The 20,051-nt window shown below is 46.4% G+C and overlaps 1 protein-coding gene across 2 annotated transcripts in view; it reads left to right on the top strand.

Moving 5' to 3' along the window:
* KCNN3 (potassium intermediate/small conductance calcium-activated channel, subfamily N, member 3) overlaps nucleotides 1-20,051 on the top strand; it is a 222,921-nt gene that overhangs the window by 200,618 nt on the left and 2,252 nt on the right. For both annotated transcript variants that reach the window (XM_006895836.1, XM_006895835.1), the window contains 2 exons: nucleotides 10,698-10,825; nucleotides 14,021-14,090. In XM_006895836.1, the coding sequence (XP_006895898.1) occupies nucleotides 10,698-10,825; nucleotides 14,021-14,090 (198 nt within the window). The remainder of the gene's footprint in view (nucleotides 1-10,697; nucleotides 10,826-14,020; nucleotides 14,091-20,051) is intronic.

Genomic DNA, 20,051 nt, shown 5'->3' on the forward strand with positions numbered 1-20,051 from the left:
CCAAGAACCCTGGAGTGGGGGTCTTAGTTCCAAGAACCCTGGAGTGGGGGTCTTAGTGCCAAGAACCCTGGAGTGGGGGTCTTAGCTCCAAGAACGCTGGGATGGGGATCTTCACTCCAAGAACCCTGGAATGGGGGTTCTTAGCTCCAAGATCCCTCCTGGGCGGGGTGGGAGTGGGAGCTGCATGGGAAAGAGCCTCAACCTCCAAGACAAGTCTTCCTTTTGGATTAAAGGGGTTCAGAGGATGTATAAACAACAACTTTTTATTTGCCTTTTTTTTAAAAAAAAAGCTAAATAAAATACTCAGTGATTAATGTTGCAGAGCATAAAAATGTGTTGGGAATGGGGACAAACACAGGAAAGGAGAACAAAAAGAGAGGGAGAGTGACAGAGAGCCGGCGTGCACTCCAGGAAGGCAGTGGAAGAATGTGCAGTTGCCAAGGCCTCTCCAGTTTCCTGGCAGAATTATTTATGGTGTTTGATTGTTCAGTCTTTGATTACATTTATTGAGTTCTTTAAAGAGCCTCCACAGATGTTAAAAGGAAGAGTACAGGCGAATATTCTTATGTTGTTGATGTACAAAGGGTGTTACGAGGTACATCATGGCCCTGAGCTGCCAGCCGTACAAAAGAAAACGTGATTTATAATACCAAGATTGCAGGCTTGAAGGCTGAGTCTGTGGGGAAGACCAGCCTGGGTTTCACGAGGGATCCTGTCCCTGGTCTCTCTCCTCCAGCCCCTTCTAATCGGTATGCGAAAGCCATGCTTGGTGTTAAAGAAATAATAAAAGTTATTGGAACACCTAAATGCAAATAAGCTTGCATCCATTATCCTGAAACAACTTAGCGATGCACCCCAGAATCTTCTCGGAAGCTGTTTACCTGGAACAAGGACACTAATTGTCTTCTTTGTGTATTCTGGTTTGCTTTTTCAAAACCACATCTATACTTTGTATTTCAAGCAATCGCTTTGTCTTCTCCATTTTTCACTCAGTAAATCAGGCACTGGAGGAAAATAAAGCTGAGGAGAGCTAGCTCTCTTACACGCCAGGAAAATAAACCAATTTTTTTGCAACATAATTGTGGAAGGAGATGAGATTGTGATTGCTAATTTCAGTCTTTCAAAAATAATTCTTCAAAACCCTCCTCAAGACCATTTAACTTTTCAAAAAGGAGACATTGAAAATCAAATCACTAGAAACTTACGGCGTGTCCAGTAGTACAAAGCACCTTTTTAATCTAATAACATCTTCTTTTTCTGAGAACACTTAAATCTGTTGAAATGTCCTGTTGATGTCTAATATCTGTTCTCTGACAAATAAACAACACAAAAGGAATAGTATTTACAGAGAGCTTGTCAAACCCATGGTATTGGAGCCTCCAAATGTTCTTTTACATAGCCTTATCTGAAGTGAAACCCAGCACTTGCTTGGCCTGCTGTGGTCTTAGCTCCCTCTGGCCTGCGCCAGGAGAAGCCCACCTTTCTTCCCCCAGGCATTCCTACTCAATCCCTTGTCCTTTCTAAATGGGCCAGGAAATCCAGCTAGGAAGTTCATGGTAAGAGAGATGCCTCGTGGCGTAGATTCAGAAGATCTCAGTGGCTTCTCAGAGAAAACTCGAATCACTTGTTGGTAGTTGCTACCAATTGATTCCGACTCATAGTGACCCAAGAAGTGTAGAGTACAACTACTCCTCCCCAGGCCTGTCCTTCAGGGTGCCCCTGGGTGGATTCAAACCATCAATCTTCTGGCTAGTAGGGGATCATGTAACTGTACCACCCAGAGACTCCAGGTTGTCCTCTCTTCCAGTGACCCTCAACTTATCCCAACGTGATCTCAATGACACCTCTTTCCTCAGCAAAAAAGGAAGACCTTTTTTATAAGATGGATTGGCACAATGACTGCAACAACAGACTTGAAGAGGTTGTGAGGATGGCACAGGCTAGGGCACGGTTTCAGTCTGTTGTTAGTAGGGCCACTATGAATCGACGAGGGAGCTCTGAAGACCTAGTGCTAAGGAAATACGCTGTCGACCCAAAGGCAGGGAGCTAGAAGCCACCAGCTGCTCTGTGGAGAAGGATGGGAAATCTCCTCCTTTGTAGTCTCTGAAGACCCTGCTGGAGGGTCAGCCAAGAGTCGGTTCAGACTTACTGTCACAGAACAACATGAAGTGTAATTGACTAGCCGGCACCTAATAACAACAGGGACTCCAGAAAAAGACACTGCTGTCTTGTCACTCTCTCATGGCGACCTTGTGTATGTCAGCACTGAACTTGGCTCCAGAGTGTTTTCAATGGCTGTGACCTTCCACAAACGGATCACAAGCCCATTGATCACAGTGCTGCTGGGTGGTTTCAAACCACCAGTCTTTTATCTGTTAAGAACACTCTGTCTGTGCCGCTCTGGGTCCGTGATCTAATCACAGGAGGAGCCAACAGTGGCATAATTGCAAACCTCCCAGGAGTAGACAATTAATTGATGTAACAAAAGCAATCTCTTAATTACATAAAAGAGGGAAAATGAAGATGTGGAGCATTTAACAATCCAAGTACATAAAATCTTAATTCTCAAAACACCTAATAAAAAAATAGAGTTATTGAAATGTATTAATCTTATTAATCACAAAAATACTCAGACTGCTCCAGTATTGATTCATCCTGTCTGTCTTTCTGTAAGGGCATCATCCCAATCATCGGCACTGGCATCACCACTATTTTTAGTTAGTTTTGGGGGGAAGGTGGTGGGGAGGATCTGACAGCACAGGGTGAGAGCTCCGTTTTTGGCTCCCCTAAACCTCATGACCTTTCTTCTGTTCCTCGTGTAATCTGTCAAGCATGGTGGCACCGTCATCTCTGTCTTTAATGTAATCAGGTCTTCTTCCCACACTGACTCTGCAGTTACTGCCATTGTTATGCTGTAATTACAAGGCATTGCTAATATCTGGGCTACTAGATAATATATATGTAAATGACACACAGAGAGATTGTTAAAAGGTACTAGATTCCCATCTCGTCTCCCACTCAAGGCTGCATGTCCCCATTTTTTGGTTTTATGTAACTAACCCCCACTACAAGAGGTCATTCCCTGGGTACCACGCCTGTGCTAGTCTCCCAGAATTTGTTAAGAGTGATCCTTGACATCATTCTTAATCTCTGGTAACCAACTGCCCTCAGAGAGCATCTCTGCTTTCCAAAGGCACAGCAGGCTGCCCGGTGGCCTGGGAGGTGCACGGCCAGATGTAGTGCTCACTTATGCCTACGATCAGGTCAAACCTTCTAACAGCGCCATGGCGAGAATGACTGCCTGAGGTTCGTCCCCTTACCCTTGTCCTAGATAGATACCCTCTAAGCACATTTCCCCATGAAATCAATGACTGAGACCCAATTCAAACCCATATTTCCTCAAACCTGTCCCTTTTCTTGATTTCTGTGGCCTGTTAATGACAGCACCCATCTTCTGGTCTCCAGAGATGAAGATTTATCCCCATCACCGAGGCCCACAGAGGTCAGACAGAGCAATTTTAGAAGCTGACTCAGCCTTGTCATGGCTGTTCAGACATGCTGACCTCTCCAGCTGTCTGTCTGTCTTACCAGACTCAAGGCCACCAGCTCTCCATCTTGCTCCGTCAAGAGCTTTTGAGCTGCTCTGCTCACTCAGCTTCCTTGCCCTGCTCATGCCTGCCCAGGGATCTCCTTAGATTCTAGAGCCCAGTTTGGCACATTTCACTGCCCTGCTCAACAGTTGTCAGCCGCTCCCCAGGAGCAACCCCGTGTGCTAAGGAAAACTCGTCATTTTGAGCATATTTCAAAGTTTTATCACAATCATTCTAGGAAAACAACAACTCCCCTTATTAGACAAACTCAGAGATTCATGCTCAGTTCTGAGTTCCTGTCTGGTTGAGTCAAACTCACTCTGACCCCTGCTGGCCGAGTAGACTGTTCACCATGGAGTTTGTGACCTTTCAGAAGCAGAGGATCAGGCCGGTTTTCCAAGGCACCTCTGGTTGGCTTCAAACCATCAACCTTTTGTTCAGCAGGCCAATACTTAAGTGTTTGTGTCCCCCAGGGACTCCTTCATGCTGGGTGGGGGCATTTGATGGGCAGTGGGGGGGTCATTGTTACCCTGGATACAGAATAAGAGGACTAGACTGCTAGTTGACAGCTAGTTGGGCAGATGAGTGAATTCCCAGAGAAAGGCCTAATTTCTTTAAACTTATCAACTAATCAATTGAACTTTTATTAGGAATACTAATTCTCCTGAGAAGGGATATCTAAATTAGAACACCCCAAAGGTTGTTTCCCAGACAGGTTTGATACCATTTTTCTTCAATGATGGCTTCAGGAACACTTTGAGCAAGAAGGATCTTTAGGGATGAACAAGTGTTCTCAGATGAGAAAACTCGGGTCCACAGAAGGATGAGGGCGGGCCCAGGCTGAACGTAGCACCCGTAGCACCCGTAGCACCCGGGGCTCTGGCTATGCTGGGGGCTTATTCTTAAGCTAATAGGCAGTTTTTCAGCCACAGCCCTTTGTCTCTTCCAGGGATCTGTTTATTTAAACTTAAAGAAAATAATCATTCCAGTCTGAGCCTGCTGGAAGCGGAGGAGGGAAAGCCAGTTTAACTCCAGACTTGCGTTGTTGTCTCTGTCTCTCTCTCTCTCTCTCTTCAAACCAACTGCCATCAAATCAGTTCCAACTTGGGGCAAACCCAGGTATGCAGAGTAGAACTAACTGCTCCCGAGGGTTTTCAAGTCTGGGACCTTTCAGAAACAGACCACCAGACCTTTCTTCTGAGGCACCTCTGTCCTGGTGGGTCGTCAAATGTTTAACCATTCGTGCCACCCGGGGACTCCCACCCTCTAGCCAAGAGCCACTCTGCAATGCAGAATGACGGGCAGCCATTGCAGCAAGCAGCCTGAACGAGCCACTGGCATGAGATGTTCGAGCTAAGAGCTCACAGGAACAGACGTGTGTGTTCTATCTTCTTCTGCTAAGGGGGGAAAGGGGAAGAGAAAATGCTAGCAATAGTGGAGCAAAACTCACTATCATTGAGTCGGAACCGACTCATAGCTGGCTTTCCATTGGGCTTCAGAAGCCTTACACCACACAGGAGGTAACTGGCCATCTCACTCCCTCGGGGCTGCTGATGCATTTGAACTGCCAGAGAGGCATCGTCTTTGGGTTGGTAGCATAACTCCCCACAGACGAGGCCACCAGCGGCATTATTAAAGTCACCATGTATCGATGGCCAGGCTCTATGCCAACTGTTGTAAGTGTATTTTCATTTAATCATCACAACAATCCCCGTTCGTCAGATAAATAGCCTCACTCTCCAGCCCCGGATCCTGCTTCATTTTTCTTTGAAGCACTTATTGTCTGAAGCTCTCTTACCAACTGCATACTGTCTCCCCCACAGATTGTAAATTCCATGAGGGCAGGAACATAATCTGCTTGTTCATCACGGTCTCCTCACTTTCTAGAACAGTGTCTGACCCGTCACAGGTGTTCCTTGGATGTTTTCTGAATGAACGAATAAGGAAGAGCAGCTCTGTAAGCGGCGATGAGGCCATCTACTGTGGACAGTGTATGAGGCAAAGCGCACATAAAGTGTTTAGCATGGAGCCTGGCACATAGTAAGCAGTTGGTAAATGTGAGCTGTCATTATTATTTGTGAGATCTTAGTTAAAGGACTTACTTACCCAGGCCCATTAATCTTCCAGCCCTTCCAAAAGTATGTAGGTCACTGAGTTCATTTTCTGGCCCCCATCAGAGTGAAAGCATACTTTTTTCCCCCTCAGAAAATTTATGGATCCTCAGAAAACTATCTGCCTGTGTGCTCATGTGCTTTGGAAGTGAGACAGCTGGCCTCCCCTGCATAAGCGATCCTTTCCAACCCATTCAGTTGTGGCCAGCCTCACTCATTGTCTTAGTTATCTCATGCTGCTGTTAACAGAAACACCAGCGTTTCTTTTTCTCACAGTTTAGAAGGCTTGAAGTTCAAATGCAGGGTGCTAGCTGGGGGTGGCTTAATGTTCAAGAGTTGCACTGCCAACTCAAAGGTACTTGGTTCAAAGCCACCAGCTTCTTTCTCCAAGGGAGAAAGACGTGTACTGACTTCCCATGCAATTTACTGCCTCTGAAAACCTGTTGGAGGTTTCTAACTTGATAGTGTACAACATCAACAACAGCTTTAGGGGCAGGCTTTCACTTCTGTCAGCTCTGGAGGAAGGTCCCTGGGCAGTCTTCATGTGGCTGGACAACTTTTGTCCTCTGTCCCTTCCCACTTGCTTGCTTGTTTAATCTCTTTTATATCTCCAAAGAGCTTGATTCATGATACATCAACATCAGTCCTTTCTCATTATCATAACAAAGATAACCCATCCCCAATTGGGATTATAACCTCAGGCACAGAGATTTGGATTTACCACACATCTTTTAGGGGGACATAATTCATACCATAACACTTGTCCCTTCCAGTTTGCTGTCTCCATCCCAAGTCCACCCCTCCCACCTCCTTCCCCAGGGAGCATCTTCTAGCCCCAGTGGCCCTGCCCATCAGAAGAACTCAGAGGATGCCCAGGCTCCCATCAGAAACCAGTGTTTGGGAGTCCTGCGGAGCCCAGCTAACCCTCGGAGGGGCACGTGGTCTCATCTGTCCCCACCCCAAAGATGCTCAAAGCAATCAGCCAGGTGAATTGCAGAGAGAACCTGGTCACAATAGCGTTTACTGTCGACCTGGGAAAGCACAGTGCAGTTAAAAGCCTATTTCTTTTTTTTTCTCTCACAGATATTGATCTACTTAGCTTTGTGCTAGGTTGTTTGCTGGCAATTAATTTCAGAGTCAGCACCAGGGCTTGCATTTAACATCACTTTCTCAAACACACAGGGGCCTCCTGTTCAACCCCATAAAGATGATATGACTGCCTCTCTCAGCTCCCCGGCCGGCTGTGGTCCCACTCTTGCATTTCGTCTGGTGCAGTGTGCAGGATGCGGACTCCCTGTTCTGTCACATTGTGCATAAGGGTTAGGATCATTAAGAAAAGAAAAGGGGGGAAAATGAGAATGTTCTTTCCAATTCCTTGATCCTAAAAAACAGGAAACAATGTTGTTTGTGTAAAGATGAAATCTAGTCAGGTCTTTCTTTCCCTTGAACCACGTGAAAACCGTATGCCTTCCTTGGTTCCGGCTTTTGCTTTAGCTTTTCCATTAGCTAATTGTGTGATTCCAGCCTTCAGTCAATTTCCAAGGTGGCTTCCTCCTGCTTAAAAAGGGAGGCTTGGGCCAGATGAAAATGGTGAATAGCTGTATGGCACGTTAGAGTTTATAAAGCACTTACAGGCACACTAACTCAGTTTACCACCTACAGCTTTGTGGTTTTGGTCTGTGCCTTGATTTCTTCATCTGTAAAATGGGGATAATATTCAACTTCAAACTAAACCTGCTGCTGTGAAGCTGACTCCAACTCACAGCACAACAACCCCACAGGACAGAGCAGAACTGCCCACATGGTTCCCATAAATCTTTATGGGAGCAGAAAATGACATCTTTCTCCTGGGGAGCAGCTGGTGGGTTCAAACCACTCGCTTTTCAGATAGCTGAGTCCTTAACAACTGCACCATCAGGACTCCTGAATAATGCTAGAACCTACCTAGTAAGCACATTGTGAAACTTAAAATGTGAGGTGCTCCAACACGTGCCTGGCACCTGGTGAAAGTTAACAGTTGCCCTCAGCTCTAACCACCATTTGTAGCAACTTTGTAGCAACCCTTCCAGTAAGGATTATTTTTTTCCTGTCTTAAAAACAATTAAAAGGAACAAAGGGAGCTCTGGTGGCCTAGTGGAAAGAAGCTGTACTGCAATCCCAGAGGTACGTGGTTCAAATCCACCAGATGCTCTGCTGGAGAAGAAGGGGCAATCTCCTCCTGTACCAGTCAGATCCTATTTGATGGTACACACACAGAAAATAATAATAGTTTTAAAAAATTGTTAAAAACAATTAAAAGGAACAAAACCAAAACAAAACAGACTGTATTCTCAAAAAAATGAGCAAACATTAGCCAGTAAGTGGGGGACAGGGGGAGAAATAATTAAAGAGTCTGATGGCTCAACCAATAATGGGAAGGTTAGAGGTTCGAAGTTATAGGTGGCTCCATGAGAGAAAAGGCCTGAATCTGCTCCCACAAAGATCACAGCCTTGGAAACCCTATGACCCTATGGGCAGTTTCCCTCTGTCTTAGGGGGTCTTGATGAGTCAGAATCAACTCGACAGCACACCGTAACATAGACATAGACCATAAACTGAGTTCTTGAGTGGTGGCCTTAGCATGACCAGCCGCTAATCCACAGTTTGGAGGTTCAAGTTCACCCAGAGGCTCCTCTGAAGACAGTCCTGGGAGCTCTGGAAGATCCCAGCTGTGGGAGCACAGTTGGACTCTGGCACATTTGGGGTCATCATGAGTCAGAATACACTCAACAACAGCTGGTTTTTCCAGATAAATGAGCATTTGCTCTTGAATTGCTTAATAGCTGGCGGAATGAGGAGTCATTCGCAGCCTTTCTAATGTCAAATGTTTGTTCCACACCAACGCAGAGAAGATTGTCAAAGTCCTGTCAGCATTGACATTCGTGACCCCATCAGAAGTCCAAGGATCAGACGCCCGTCCCTTGGCTCTGCTGATCTTCGTTCACGTTGGGCCAGGATTCCCTACCGCCCCTTTGTGTCCCTCTGAGACTTTTCTTGGAGGCTGAGCAGAAGGATAGTGCTAATGGTCCACATGCTCAGTTGCTAACTGAAAGTTTGCCAATTTGAGTCAACCCAGAGGCACTGAGGAGGAAAGACTTGGTATCTACTCCTGGGGGGTGGGGAGAGTGGGAATCAGCCACTGAAAACTGTGTGAGTCACAGCTCTTTCCTGACATAAGTGGAGGTGCCATGGATGGAACTAAATGGAATCAGTCAAGTCTGGGAAGCCCCAGAGACTGAAGAATTCAGGGGTGAGACTATCCCCTCGCCCTGAGAAAGCATAGAACAGAGAAAGGTTTCCTGTTCGTGACAGTGGAACTCTGGGAAGGAGTTGCTCTGTCATCACAAAGGCAGACAGTTCAAATCCACCAGCCATTCTGCAGGGTAAAGATGAGCAGTCTCCTCCCGCGAGATTTACTGCCTCTGAAAACCCACTGGAGGGTCCACTATGAGTTGCTTCTGACTTGAGGTCACATGTTAGGAGATCACTGTTCATTTTAGCCCCAGAGCAGAACCCCAGAGGCCACCCCCTCCTCTCCCTCCCCAGCCTCCCCCTCCTCACCAGGACACCCACCATTTCCAGCTTCCACCCACCACCACCTGCTTCCTTTCAGGCAAGAAAGTACCCGAGGTGGGCAATTAAGTCATTTAAAACCATTTTCACAGTAGATTTTTACTGAGCAAAAAAGCAATATTTGTGTCACTTAGACATTTCTGAGAAGATTTAGCTGTTCTTTTAAAAATATCACTTCAGTGCCAATGAAAAATATAATCCAGCCTTGGTAATAAATTTTTTAAACACACACACACACACACACACACACACACACACACACACACACAAGTTATCAGCCTGCAAAACAATGTTTCCTAGGCCTTCCCACACGTCTCAGTATTTTAACAACGTCCCATCTGTTGATGTCAGTCTGAAGAAGCAGGTCTGTACCTTCCAGTTTTATTAAAATCCTTTCTGGCTTGTAACCTGAATTCTACTCTGCTGGCCAGCTCACTTCCGGGCCCCGGGCCCGTGGACCTGTGCCAGCGTGCAACGGCTGACAGAAATGGGAACAGTTAATAAAAAATCTGTTTAGTTTGTGCTTAATACAGAATGTTTCCTCTTGCTCTTGTTACTAATTGCCGAAGATGTCTGTGTTTGGATTAAAACTTTGTCCTCTGCCATCTGGATGCCATTGATATGTCTCAGCTCAGCCGTAAGCCGGGTGATATCAGTGGTTTCCATGTCAACAGATGACAGCGTCATATGTCGAAACGTGTGGTTGCTGTGCACAGCCAAGGAGCCAGCCCCGGGGAGGGAGCACTGGTTTCACACCTCAGTATCTCCCTGATTTTCAGATGTTGCTTTGAAATTGTTTCACTTTTATTCTATCGGATTTACATGTACTCTTGCAGAGTGCATGTTTTAGCCCATTTGGAGAGTTAACTAAAGGACTTGTTGATACCTATAGTTCTACTGGGGGCGGGAAAGACCTTTCTCCGAAGAGGACTTTTAAAATCTCCAACTGATAGGAAATCTGTTTACTCTCAGAATCCAAGAAATGTACCATGTGCCCTATACAAAACCTCAGGTAGACCACAGGGCTCTGTGGGCGAGGCAGCTGTGGCATGTATGTATTTCTTGAAAGAGTGCCCCAGGCCTCAAAGCCCTGGGGAATGGAGCCTCTCTAAATATAGTGTCAGCCTCAGCAGGCAGGAGGAAGTACTGAAATAATTAAGAAAAAAACAAGAAACACCCCGCAACTCCAAGCTCGTCTACTGTGTCCAGTATAGGATTGTGAGAGATGCATTTTAATCACCTTTTCTAAGAGTTCATGATTTTGAGTAAGAGATCACTGCAGTCTCCTTATAAGGGAGCCTCAGATCAGCAAATATAGAATGCATTTAATGTGAAGCTGGGAAAATGAATCTGCTAGCAGCCTTCTGTATTTCTCTTTCCTCAGATCAAGAACGCTGCTGCCAACGTCCTCCGGGAAACCTGGCTCATCTATAAACACACAAAACTGCTAAAGAAGATTGACCATGCCAAAGTCAGGAAGCACCAGAGGAAGTTCCTCCAGGCCATCCACCAGTGAGTGTGCCGGGCCCAGGGCCAGGGGACCAGGGAGGGACAGGCACCTCATGGCTCCATCAGCATCTCCAGTAGACTCCGGGTCACAGAAGAGGTCCTGGAGGTGATGGCCCAGAACTCAGGCAGTCCCTACATGCTGTGTGCCAAACACTGGGCAGCATGCTGAGGAAGGTAAAAGATATTAGGATAAAGTCTTGAAGGTTCTCAAATTCTACAAACACACACCCCAACATACAGCAGCCTAAAGCAGAACAAGATGTTTAATACTGTTATTGTTGTTGTGTGCCGTCAAGTCAATTCCAACTCATAGTGACTCCACAAGACAGACTGGAACTGCCTGGAGGGTTTTGTAGGCTGTGATCTTCTCGGAGCAGATGCCCAGGTCCTTCTCTGGCAGAGATGTCCAGTGGATTCTAACTGTGAATCTCTCTTTTTTTTATTTTATTTTATTAATTTTAATGAACATTTACAGAGATTTTGGATTTCCATTCATGCATTGTTACACTATTTTCTCTGCCTGCCCCTCAGTTCGTTCCTCTCCCCCTGCCCCCCCTGCCCAAAAGTCTGTTTTAACTGTCCCATTGCCACAGTGCTTCTAACTGTGAATCTTAAGTTAGCAGCTTGGGGCTTATCCCTTGTACCACCCACCAGGGCTCCTTCTCTGTATAATTTCATTCACTCATTGCTGTTGAGTTGAAACCTTCAGTAGGTTTTCAGAGGCTAAAAAATGCACAGGAGGAGATTTCCCACGTTTCTTCTTCAAAGTAATAGATATATTCAAACCACTAGTCTTTGAGTTGGCAGCACAACTCTCTACCCAAAAGGCCACTAGAGCTTCTTTCCCACATATAATGTTATTATTGTGTACTGTCAAGTCAGAACCAACCCATAGCTGACCCTCCAGTGGGTTTTCAGAGACAGTAAATCACATAGGAAGAGATTGTCTATCATTCTCCAGTGGAACAGCTGGTGTTCGAACTGTGTGCCTTTGCAATTGCAGTTTCTTACCACCAGGCCACCAGAGTTCCCACATATGCTGTGAGGTGGAAGCCTCTTGTTTAGAGTCAACCAGGAACTGGTGGGTGGGCTATGTATTTAAAAGGCTGTTGGGCCCTTGGGCCTGTAACCCTCAGGATTGGTGTTAATTATGTTTGGGACAAACATTCTTCTAATTGGTATGGAACTGGTCTGTCAATTTGCTGTACTGATGTAACTTGTATCAAATGTTATAATAGTTACCTATGGTGGACAGTGTTTGATGGAGCTCCCAGACTGAGACAGGCATGGAAGCAGGAGCAGCATCCACTTTGTAAACAACATGCCTCTGGAAACTCTTAAGAATATAGAGAAACAATGATAGTTGTAGAACAGTGTTCAGGTCTTTTGTTAAAAGGGTCATTATGAGTTGTGCTCAACTCATCGCACTTAACAACAACAATAATAAAAGAGTTGGGAATGAAACATTCTGACCTGGATGTATGGGCACACCTTGAAAGGTGGAGAGTAGGGTATTCAAGAATATTCAGCCTAAGCAAAAGCATAAAATAAATTATCATAAAGCAAAACAGTTGCTGTCCACATTCTTCTAGTTCTACCCTAGGCAAGTCGACTAAAACTGTGCCCCTATAAAAAGAGCAAAGTCCAAATGGGATGGCCATATCTGACCTTGATCAACTTCACAAAAGGGAACTATCATTGTCCACAGGATCAATAATAACACAAAACCAATTCCCATGAAGTCAGACAGGTTCCCCATACTGCTGTACCACTTTTTACTCATCTCATCATCAGTCTTACTCCATTGCTGGATTAAAAATCTGATGTGATAGCTCACAAACCACACAGAGCCATACTGGGGATGTAAAAAGATTATGATAAGATAAATAATAGAATACAGTCAAGGCAACTCCCAAAATGTGCACACAGGCAACTCAGCCTTGAGCCTTGTGTCTTCAGGCCCATGGTTCCCAAATTCTCAGTCCTGCCAGTATTGGCTTTCCCTCCATTGTCTAACAAACTTCTCAGTCCTGCCTATATTGGCTCTCCCCACTAAGGTCTCCTCTCATGTCACAGCTCCAATTCGGCCAAAGGTATCGTTGCCATTGGTGTAGCTGGAGAAGGAAGGGTGTCCTCCATGGTTTTGCTTTCTCTTCAGTAATGCTGGAAGACCTGTCTCCATGGCTAGACTGTTCAATTTATTGGAGGGACTGACCAGTCCCCTTGTGGAATGGTAGATAGTCAATCCCCTTGTATATAGGCTAAGCCACTCATTTACATATTTCTGCCCATTTTTATAGCAAAGTCAAATAATGGCTAGACAATCCATATTGAAAGATAAACTCTATAGACCATAGGATTTTCAAGTTCTATAGTGCATTGCGTAGTGCTAACAAAAGTGGTTCAAATCCACCGGCTACTCTACAAGAGAAAGATGGGCAGTCATCTCTTGTAAAGATTTACAACTTCAGAAACCTGATGGAGAGTTGCGGAGTCAGAATAACTCTATGGCAGTGAGTTGGGAGTTTTAGTTTTAGGGTTTTCAAGGCTGTGACCTTTGAGGAACTTCTCTCGTTGTGTGTTGTAGATTCGGAACTCACCCATACCTGTCCTCCAGCAGGTTTTTAGAGGCAGTTGATCACACAGAAAGAGATTGCCCTCCCTCTGGGTGGGTTCAAATCACTGACTTTCAGTTAGTAACTGAATGCTTAACTGTTTGCACCATCTATTAACTCCTTGACAAAGCCATGTTATTAAGTGTTGCCTAGTCTAAACAGACTCAGAGCTGACCCCTCCAGCAGGTTTTCAGAGGCTGTACATTACATGGGAGCAGCTTACCCATCTTTCTCCCTCAGAGCAGCTCATGGATTTGAACTTCCTGCTTTGGGGATGACAGCACAACAACTCCTTACAACTAAGCCTCTAGAGCTTCCTGAGCAAAGGCATAAAGAGGCAGAGAAAGGAACGGAGTCAAGTGAGGAAACTAACAGACGTCAGGCCAGGCACACATGGAAGCAATAGTTGACTTTCTTGGAGACTTGACAAGCTTTTGATTCTGATCCCTTGTTACCCGTGTTCAAGGTCCCATGCTGGGTTCCCAAATGAGACTAATTGGACTGTTTCTGGTACAGGAACCGTCAGTGGGGTAACACTCTCTGTGCACTTGCAGAGTGTGACTGTCATGACTTTTCCCCCCAGGCTGAGGAGTGTCAAGATGGAACAGAGGAAGCTGAGTGACCAAGCCAACACCCTGGTGGACCTTTCCAAGGTGAGTGGCAAAATCTGAAGACACCCTAACAAGTTCTCAGATGCTGGCACATAAATGCCTTGGGCGCAGTTGTGAAGACCTGACTGTGTCCAGACAAGGAAGAAGAATTCTTCTTTGGTTAACAAATAATCTGGGTCAGATTCTGGACAGTTGCGGTCTGACAGTGTTGTCTTGTCTTTTAAAACCTGACATTTATTCTTTAAGTTAAATAGCCCAAGTTTGCCTTTGCTTGGTATTAGTTAGCTGACCTATTCCTCTTTTTAGTGTGTTCTTTTATTAGCTATGCATTACAGGGCTTTTAAGAATGAGCTTGAGTTAGCACAGAGGGGAAGCAAGCGAGGCGAGGCGTCCCTGAGTGGTACTGTTAACATGCTTGACTGCTAACTAAAAGGTTGGCAGTTCGAGGCACCTTGGAGGAAGGGCTTGGCAACCAGGCTCCAAAAAATCAGCCACTGAACGTTCTGTGGAGCACAGTTCTACTCTGGCACACACGGGGTCACCATGAGTCCAGTCAGTTGGTTTGGAAGCATGTTAATAAGGACCAGAATGATGCTGAGGGCCAGCAATGAGACATGAGGTTAAAACCTGAGAAAAAGTGTTCTGGTTTGCTATTGTAACCTTTATGTTGTCATGTGCCATTGAGTCAGAACCGACTCATGGCTGGCCCTGCAGTCGATTTTCAGAGGCAGTAAATCTCACACAAGGAGATTACCCATCCTTCTCATAAGGAACAGCTGGTGGATTCAAACCACCTGCCTTTTGGTTGGCAGGGCAGCTTTTTACCCGCGGATCTGATCCCAGCCCTGCCCTGTGCCACCGTCACCATCCCTGCTATACTCAATCGAGCCCATTGCTCCAGCCACCGTCAATCCATCTCACTGAGGGTCTTCCTCTCTTTGGCTGACCTCCCACCCTTCCAAGCATGATGTCCTTTACCCACTAGGCCATCAAAACATCAATCTTTAAACCCTAGTTTTTCTCAGCCCAAATTAAAGAGGGGATATATTCCTTTGACTTTGTCTCAAGAGGCAGACAGTCCAAGATGAATGTGAAGATACCAAAAAAGAATGCCCTCCTTTGAGAGCCTGGGGCTGGATATCACACTGTCACCCTCCATTTCTGGCACTGAACTGCTGTAAATAGTGTAGAGAAACTCGCTTCTCTTGCAAATCATTGGAGTGAAGGTACTGAAGGCTGCCCTGCTGGCAGAGCTGAGTTCCCCCCTTTGGTCCCCTCTGCTCACTGCCGCTTGATAGAAATTGTATATCAAGTGTACAGCCCAGGGCCAGGCTGGCAGAACATTCCAGCAGATGTCAATTACCATAATGGAACTCATTCCCTGGGTAAGCAAGAGAAACTCCCTCAGGCAAATTAAGCACCCTTTGAAAAGAGGGTGCAATCAGAGAAATTGCTGGTTGTGGGGCCACGTGCAGGCGTCTTGTTCAATAATGGGATCAAGCCAAAGAGAAGGCCTCCCAAGCCCGCAAGGACTCCAATCAGGGGGTAAGTGGCTTGCCACTGTCGGGGAGAAGCCCACAGGCCTGTGTGCCTAGAGAGGAGGGCACTTAGCTGGAGAGTAGTTCCCGGGTGCCTGGAGGCGCGGAGGGTAGAATGGAGCACAGGAGCACCCACAGTGCATGGGAGAACTCCTGGGGCTTGAGAGGTGTTGCTTATTGTTCCTGGATTCCAATATCAGAAACCCACTGGAACATTCTTTAAAATAGAGGAATCTATTACAACAAGAACATGTAGGAATTTATTATAAATCCAACATTGTTGAGGCAACTCTGATTCATGGTAGCTCCATGTGTTACAGCTCAGAACTGCCTCCCATAGCATTTTCTTGGCTATAACCCTTATGGAATCAGGCTGCCAGGCTTTTCTTTCGCGGTGCTGTTGACGAGTTAAAACTGGCAGCTTTTAGGGTAGCAGTCAATAGCATACAACTTACGCTACTATAACACAGAGAGTCTCATTCCAGACAAACCTGAAAGCCAGTATGTGGTCAGGGATCTGGAAAGACCTCCCACCCAGCCAGCAGTCTCTAGCCATCTCTTCTCGCTTTTTCAGGTGATTACGTCAATTCTTTCTTCTTCTTTCCTTTCTCTTGACAGCTTTCTATGCCTCCTGTCTCTGTGGCTGACAATGGCAGGCTCCCAATCCAGAAAGAGCATATTATAATTCTAGCCACAGGCAAAGACTAATTGGCCTCCTGTTGGTCTTAATTTTAAGTTCTTAGAAGATATTATATGATTGGCCAGTTTGAGTCACGTTTCTACATTTAGGCCAATTAGCTGTGACCAGGAAGACGGTTGTGCAAGAAAACAAGGCTGCAGGCCCTCCCTTATCCATAGGAAATAGCTCTATGCATCAGGAACAGCTCCCCGGCCCAGAAAATACTTTGAGATCTTCTGCAGATAACAGCGCTTCCAGCCTTGTCTCTCACTTGGCAGGACGCACTGAAGTAGCCCTTTGTTGACCTGGGAATAGCAGGCAAACTGGACTTTCAACCTTCATTTGTACACCACCAATCTCACATAGCTGGGGCCCAACAGAGAGCAGAATGGGTAAAACAAAAACCTCAGTGAATTGGACACTTGGTTGAACTGGGCAGATTAAACCATAACTCCTCAGGAGATCAAGCTGTCTATAAAGCAAGGGTGTTCAGAAAGAGTTCAGGAGGCTGTCTGGGGACAGCCCTTACCCCCGTGGGAGATCCAGAGGGGGTGAACTCTGACATTCTTCCAGCCTTTGTCTTTTCCTCCCAGGACATTCACTCAAGGTCTTGGCAGCAGCCTAGCATATTTCCCACTGGTCCACCTTCCCCGTGGCATCCTGTCACCAGGCAACAGAGCAGGGGAGACAACACTGTTGTGTTCCTTCTCTCTGCTGTCTTTATACTTCCTCCTCCTACCCTCCACCACCCCTCCCTGCCCTTTGGTCCTTTCTAGATTAAGAACATGGTGTGTGACCTCCAAATATTATTTTTTATATTGAATAGTTATCTTACAGGGTGACAAAGATGGCGTGGCCTCTTTATTTGATAGCTCCCCGTTTCTTCCATTGCAATGTAAAAGTAATTCCTACCATCTGAGGCGCCAGTGATCAAGTAAAGTGATACCTTTGGAGATGTTCTGTAAACTCTAAAGGCTTTTGCAGATGGTAGAACTGATTTTGAATACAGATGAGGAAACCAGGATTCAAAGGCGCACGGTGACTGTCCCAAGGTCGGGCAGTTGGCAGTGGCAGGACCGAGGCTGGAAGACAGGGTCCAGGCTCCGTGTTCAGAACCGTCGGATGCCCGTTCGGTCAGTACATTTGTAGGTCTGTGCATTCCGGGAATTATGGACACCTTGAGGAGGTTCTATGAATGTTAATTAAGGAAGGAAGTACTTTCTCTTCTAAAGTCATCGTCTCCTCTAAGGATGTCCCCAGTACGGGGCCCTACTCTTGAAAGAACAGAGCTCATTGGAGAGGAGCAGTCTTTGCTCTATCTGGTGACCCCTCTTCTGGCTGCACCAGCTCATGTGGGGTGGTAGCACTGTTTCAACTCTCCTCTTGACCCCCTCTGCCCCCCATTTTCCCTCTGGCTTTTAAATTTTTCACTACTTTCTTTTACTCCTATTTGCTTCTCTAATTTTTTTTCTCCTGTTCCCTTGGCACTTGAGGGTACTGATGGTTTCTGTATCTGCCTGGCATAACTTGAAATGTAGGATGAAATAAGGTTGGGGTTCGCTGGCAGGTCACCAAAAGCCCAAATTGCTGTGATACCTTGGGAGAGGCAAAGTGACCCCCATGTGGCCCTCTGCCAATGCAGCCGGGGGAACCTCACCACCCAAAACCGGAAGTGTGTTGACCTACAGCACTGCTATCCAAAGCCAGGAAAGCTCTGCCCATCCCGTGAACAAGGATCCCACAGGCTAGCACCAAACCCAAGCTTTCCAATCAACCTTCCAATTGGTTCTGACCAATGGTGACTGTTCCCTAGGATTTTCTAGGCTGTAATGTTTATTACAAGAATCGATGCCTTTGAGTTGTGGTGCTGCAGAAGAGTATTGAACATACCATGGACCACCAAGAGAACAGACAGGGCTGTCCCGGAGAGCATCAAACCAGGCTGCTCCTTGGAGGCTGGGATTTTGAAGCTCCATCTCACATACTTGGGCATGTGACCAAGAGGGACCAGTCCTTGGAGAAGGACATCATGCTTGGAAAGGTGGGGAGATGGTGCAGGAAAGGAAAACCCCAGATGAGATGGATTGACACAATGCCTGGGGTAATGGGGGTTAGTGTCTCAGAGACAGTGAGACCGGCTTGGGACAGACAGGGATCAGAGCTGTTGTACATAGGGTTATGATTCGACAACACATAACAAAAATCTCTATGAGAGCAGATCACCAAGTCTTTCTTATGTGGGTCCACCAGGTGGATTTGAACTGCCAGACTTTTGCTTAGAAGCCTCACAGTTAACCATTGAGCCACTGGAGGGGAGGGTCCTGAGGGACCTCTTATGGCATAGCCTGTAACCCAAAGGTGGCCGTATCTAATGATTCTAATTCACCAGCAGATTTGTAAGAGGAAGATGGGCAACCTTCTCCTGTGCAACTTACAGACTCAGGAAACCAGCCAGAGGGTCAGTTATGAATTAGGCTCCAACCCGAGAGCAATGAGGTTGAGTCAAGTCAAACACAAACCCTTTGACCAGGCGGTCAGATCATTATCAGAAAGCTTCCTTGATAGGAGTGGAGTCAGAAATGGGAGGCTCACAGCATCCGTTACCACCACCGCTGCATGGGCTGATGGGAAAGGCCTTGCCAAGGCCTGGACAGGGCCGCCTCCAAGTCCACCGACGGAGAGACCTTCTCCCTGGTGGACGCTGGTGTGGGTATTGCCAGTGTTTGCTTCAGTGACTCGACTCTCCTCTGCCCTCCTCCCTCCCTCTCTGATTCTCATTTTCTCTTTCTGATCTTTAATTCAGCAAATGCTAGCTAAGCGCCTTCAGAGTAGGTCAGGCCCTGCACACCTGTGACACGGGTGACACACGCTGCAGCAGGAGGAAAGGCTGTGTGTGGAGCACATGGGCTGGTCCTGCACAGAGCCCTGGGGCCACAGGTGACTCGGCTTAAACCAGGGCCTAAGTCAGCAGAGGGAGCAGCTGGGCTTGATGACGGAAGGCAGGAGCGGGCCCCACACCATGGTCCTAAAAAGAAGGCCAACTATGTATGCTGGTGTCTCATAAGACAATTTAGTTTTCATTTTTCCGTTTTATTTTATTCTTTGTTCCTTGGGAGTATCCCATTTTTGTTCCCCCTCCTGTCTCTCTGGAGACTAAGGTGCATCTGATACAGGCCATGGTCTTTGCAATCACTTGTTATGCATCAGAGAGTTGGACAATGACTAGGGAGGATAGAAGGAGAATTGATGCCTTTGAGCTGTGGTGCTGGAGAAGAGTATTGAATGTACCCTGGACTGCCAAGAAAACAAACAGATTCATCCTGGAGAGCGTTAAACTGGGCTGCTCCTTGGAGGCAAGGATTCTGAGGCTTCATCTGACATACTTTGGACATGTTGTAAGGAGAGACCGGTCCTTGGAAAGGGACATCATGCTTGGTAGGGTGGAGGGACAGTGCAGGAAGGGAAGGTCCTCTATGAGGTGGATTGATTGAGTGACTGGGGTAATCGGGATGGGTGTGTCGGAGATGGTGCGATTGGCACAGGATAGTGCAGGGTTTAGGGCTGTTGTACATAGGGTCGCTGTGAGTCACAAGTGACTCGACGGCACATAACAACAACCTTCACTATTCAGTTACAAGGGTTACTGAGTGCCAGCTCTACAGAGGGAGGGAGGCTTTGTGCTCAGCACCTTCAAGTATTCTATTATTATTATTATTACATTGGCATTGTTTTATGATGCAGATGGTCCTTTCCTCATCAGAGAGGGACAGAGCGCATTGTCACTGC

Source organism: Elephantulus edwardii, unplaced genomic scaffold (genome assembly GCF_000299155.1).
Source record: "Elephantulus edwardii isolate Elephantulus edwardi_28Jun2011 unplaced genomic scaffold, EleEdw1.0 scaffold00176, whole genome shotgun sequence".
NCBI lineage: Eukaryota > Metazoa > Chordata > Mammalia > Macroscelidea > Macroscelididae > Elephantulus > Elephantulus edwardii.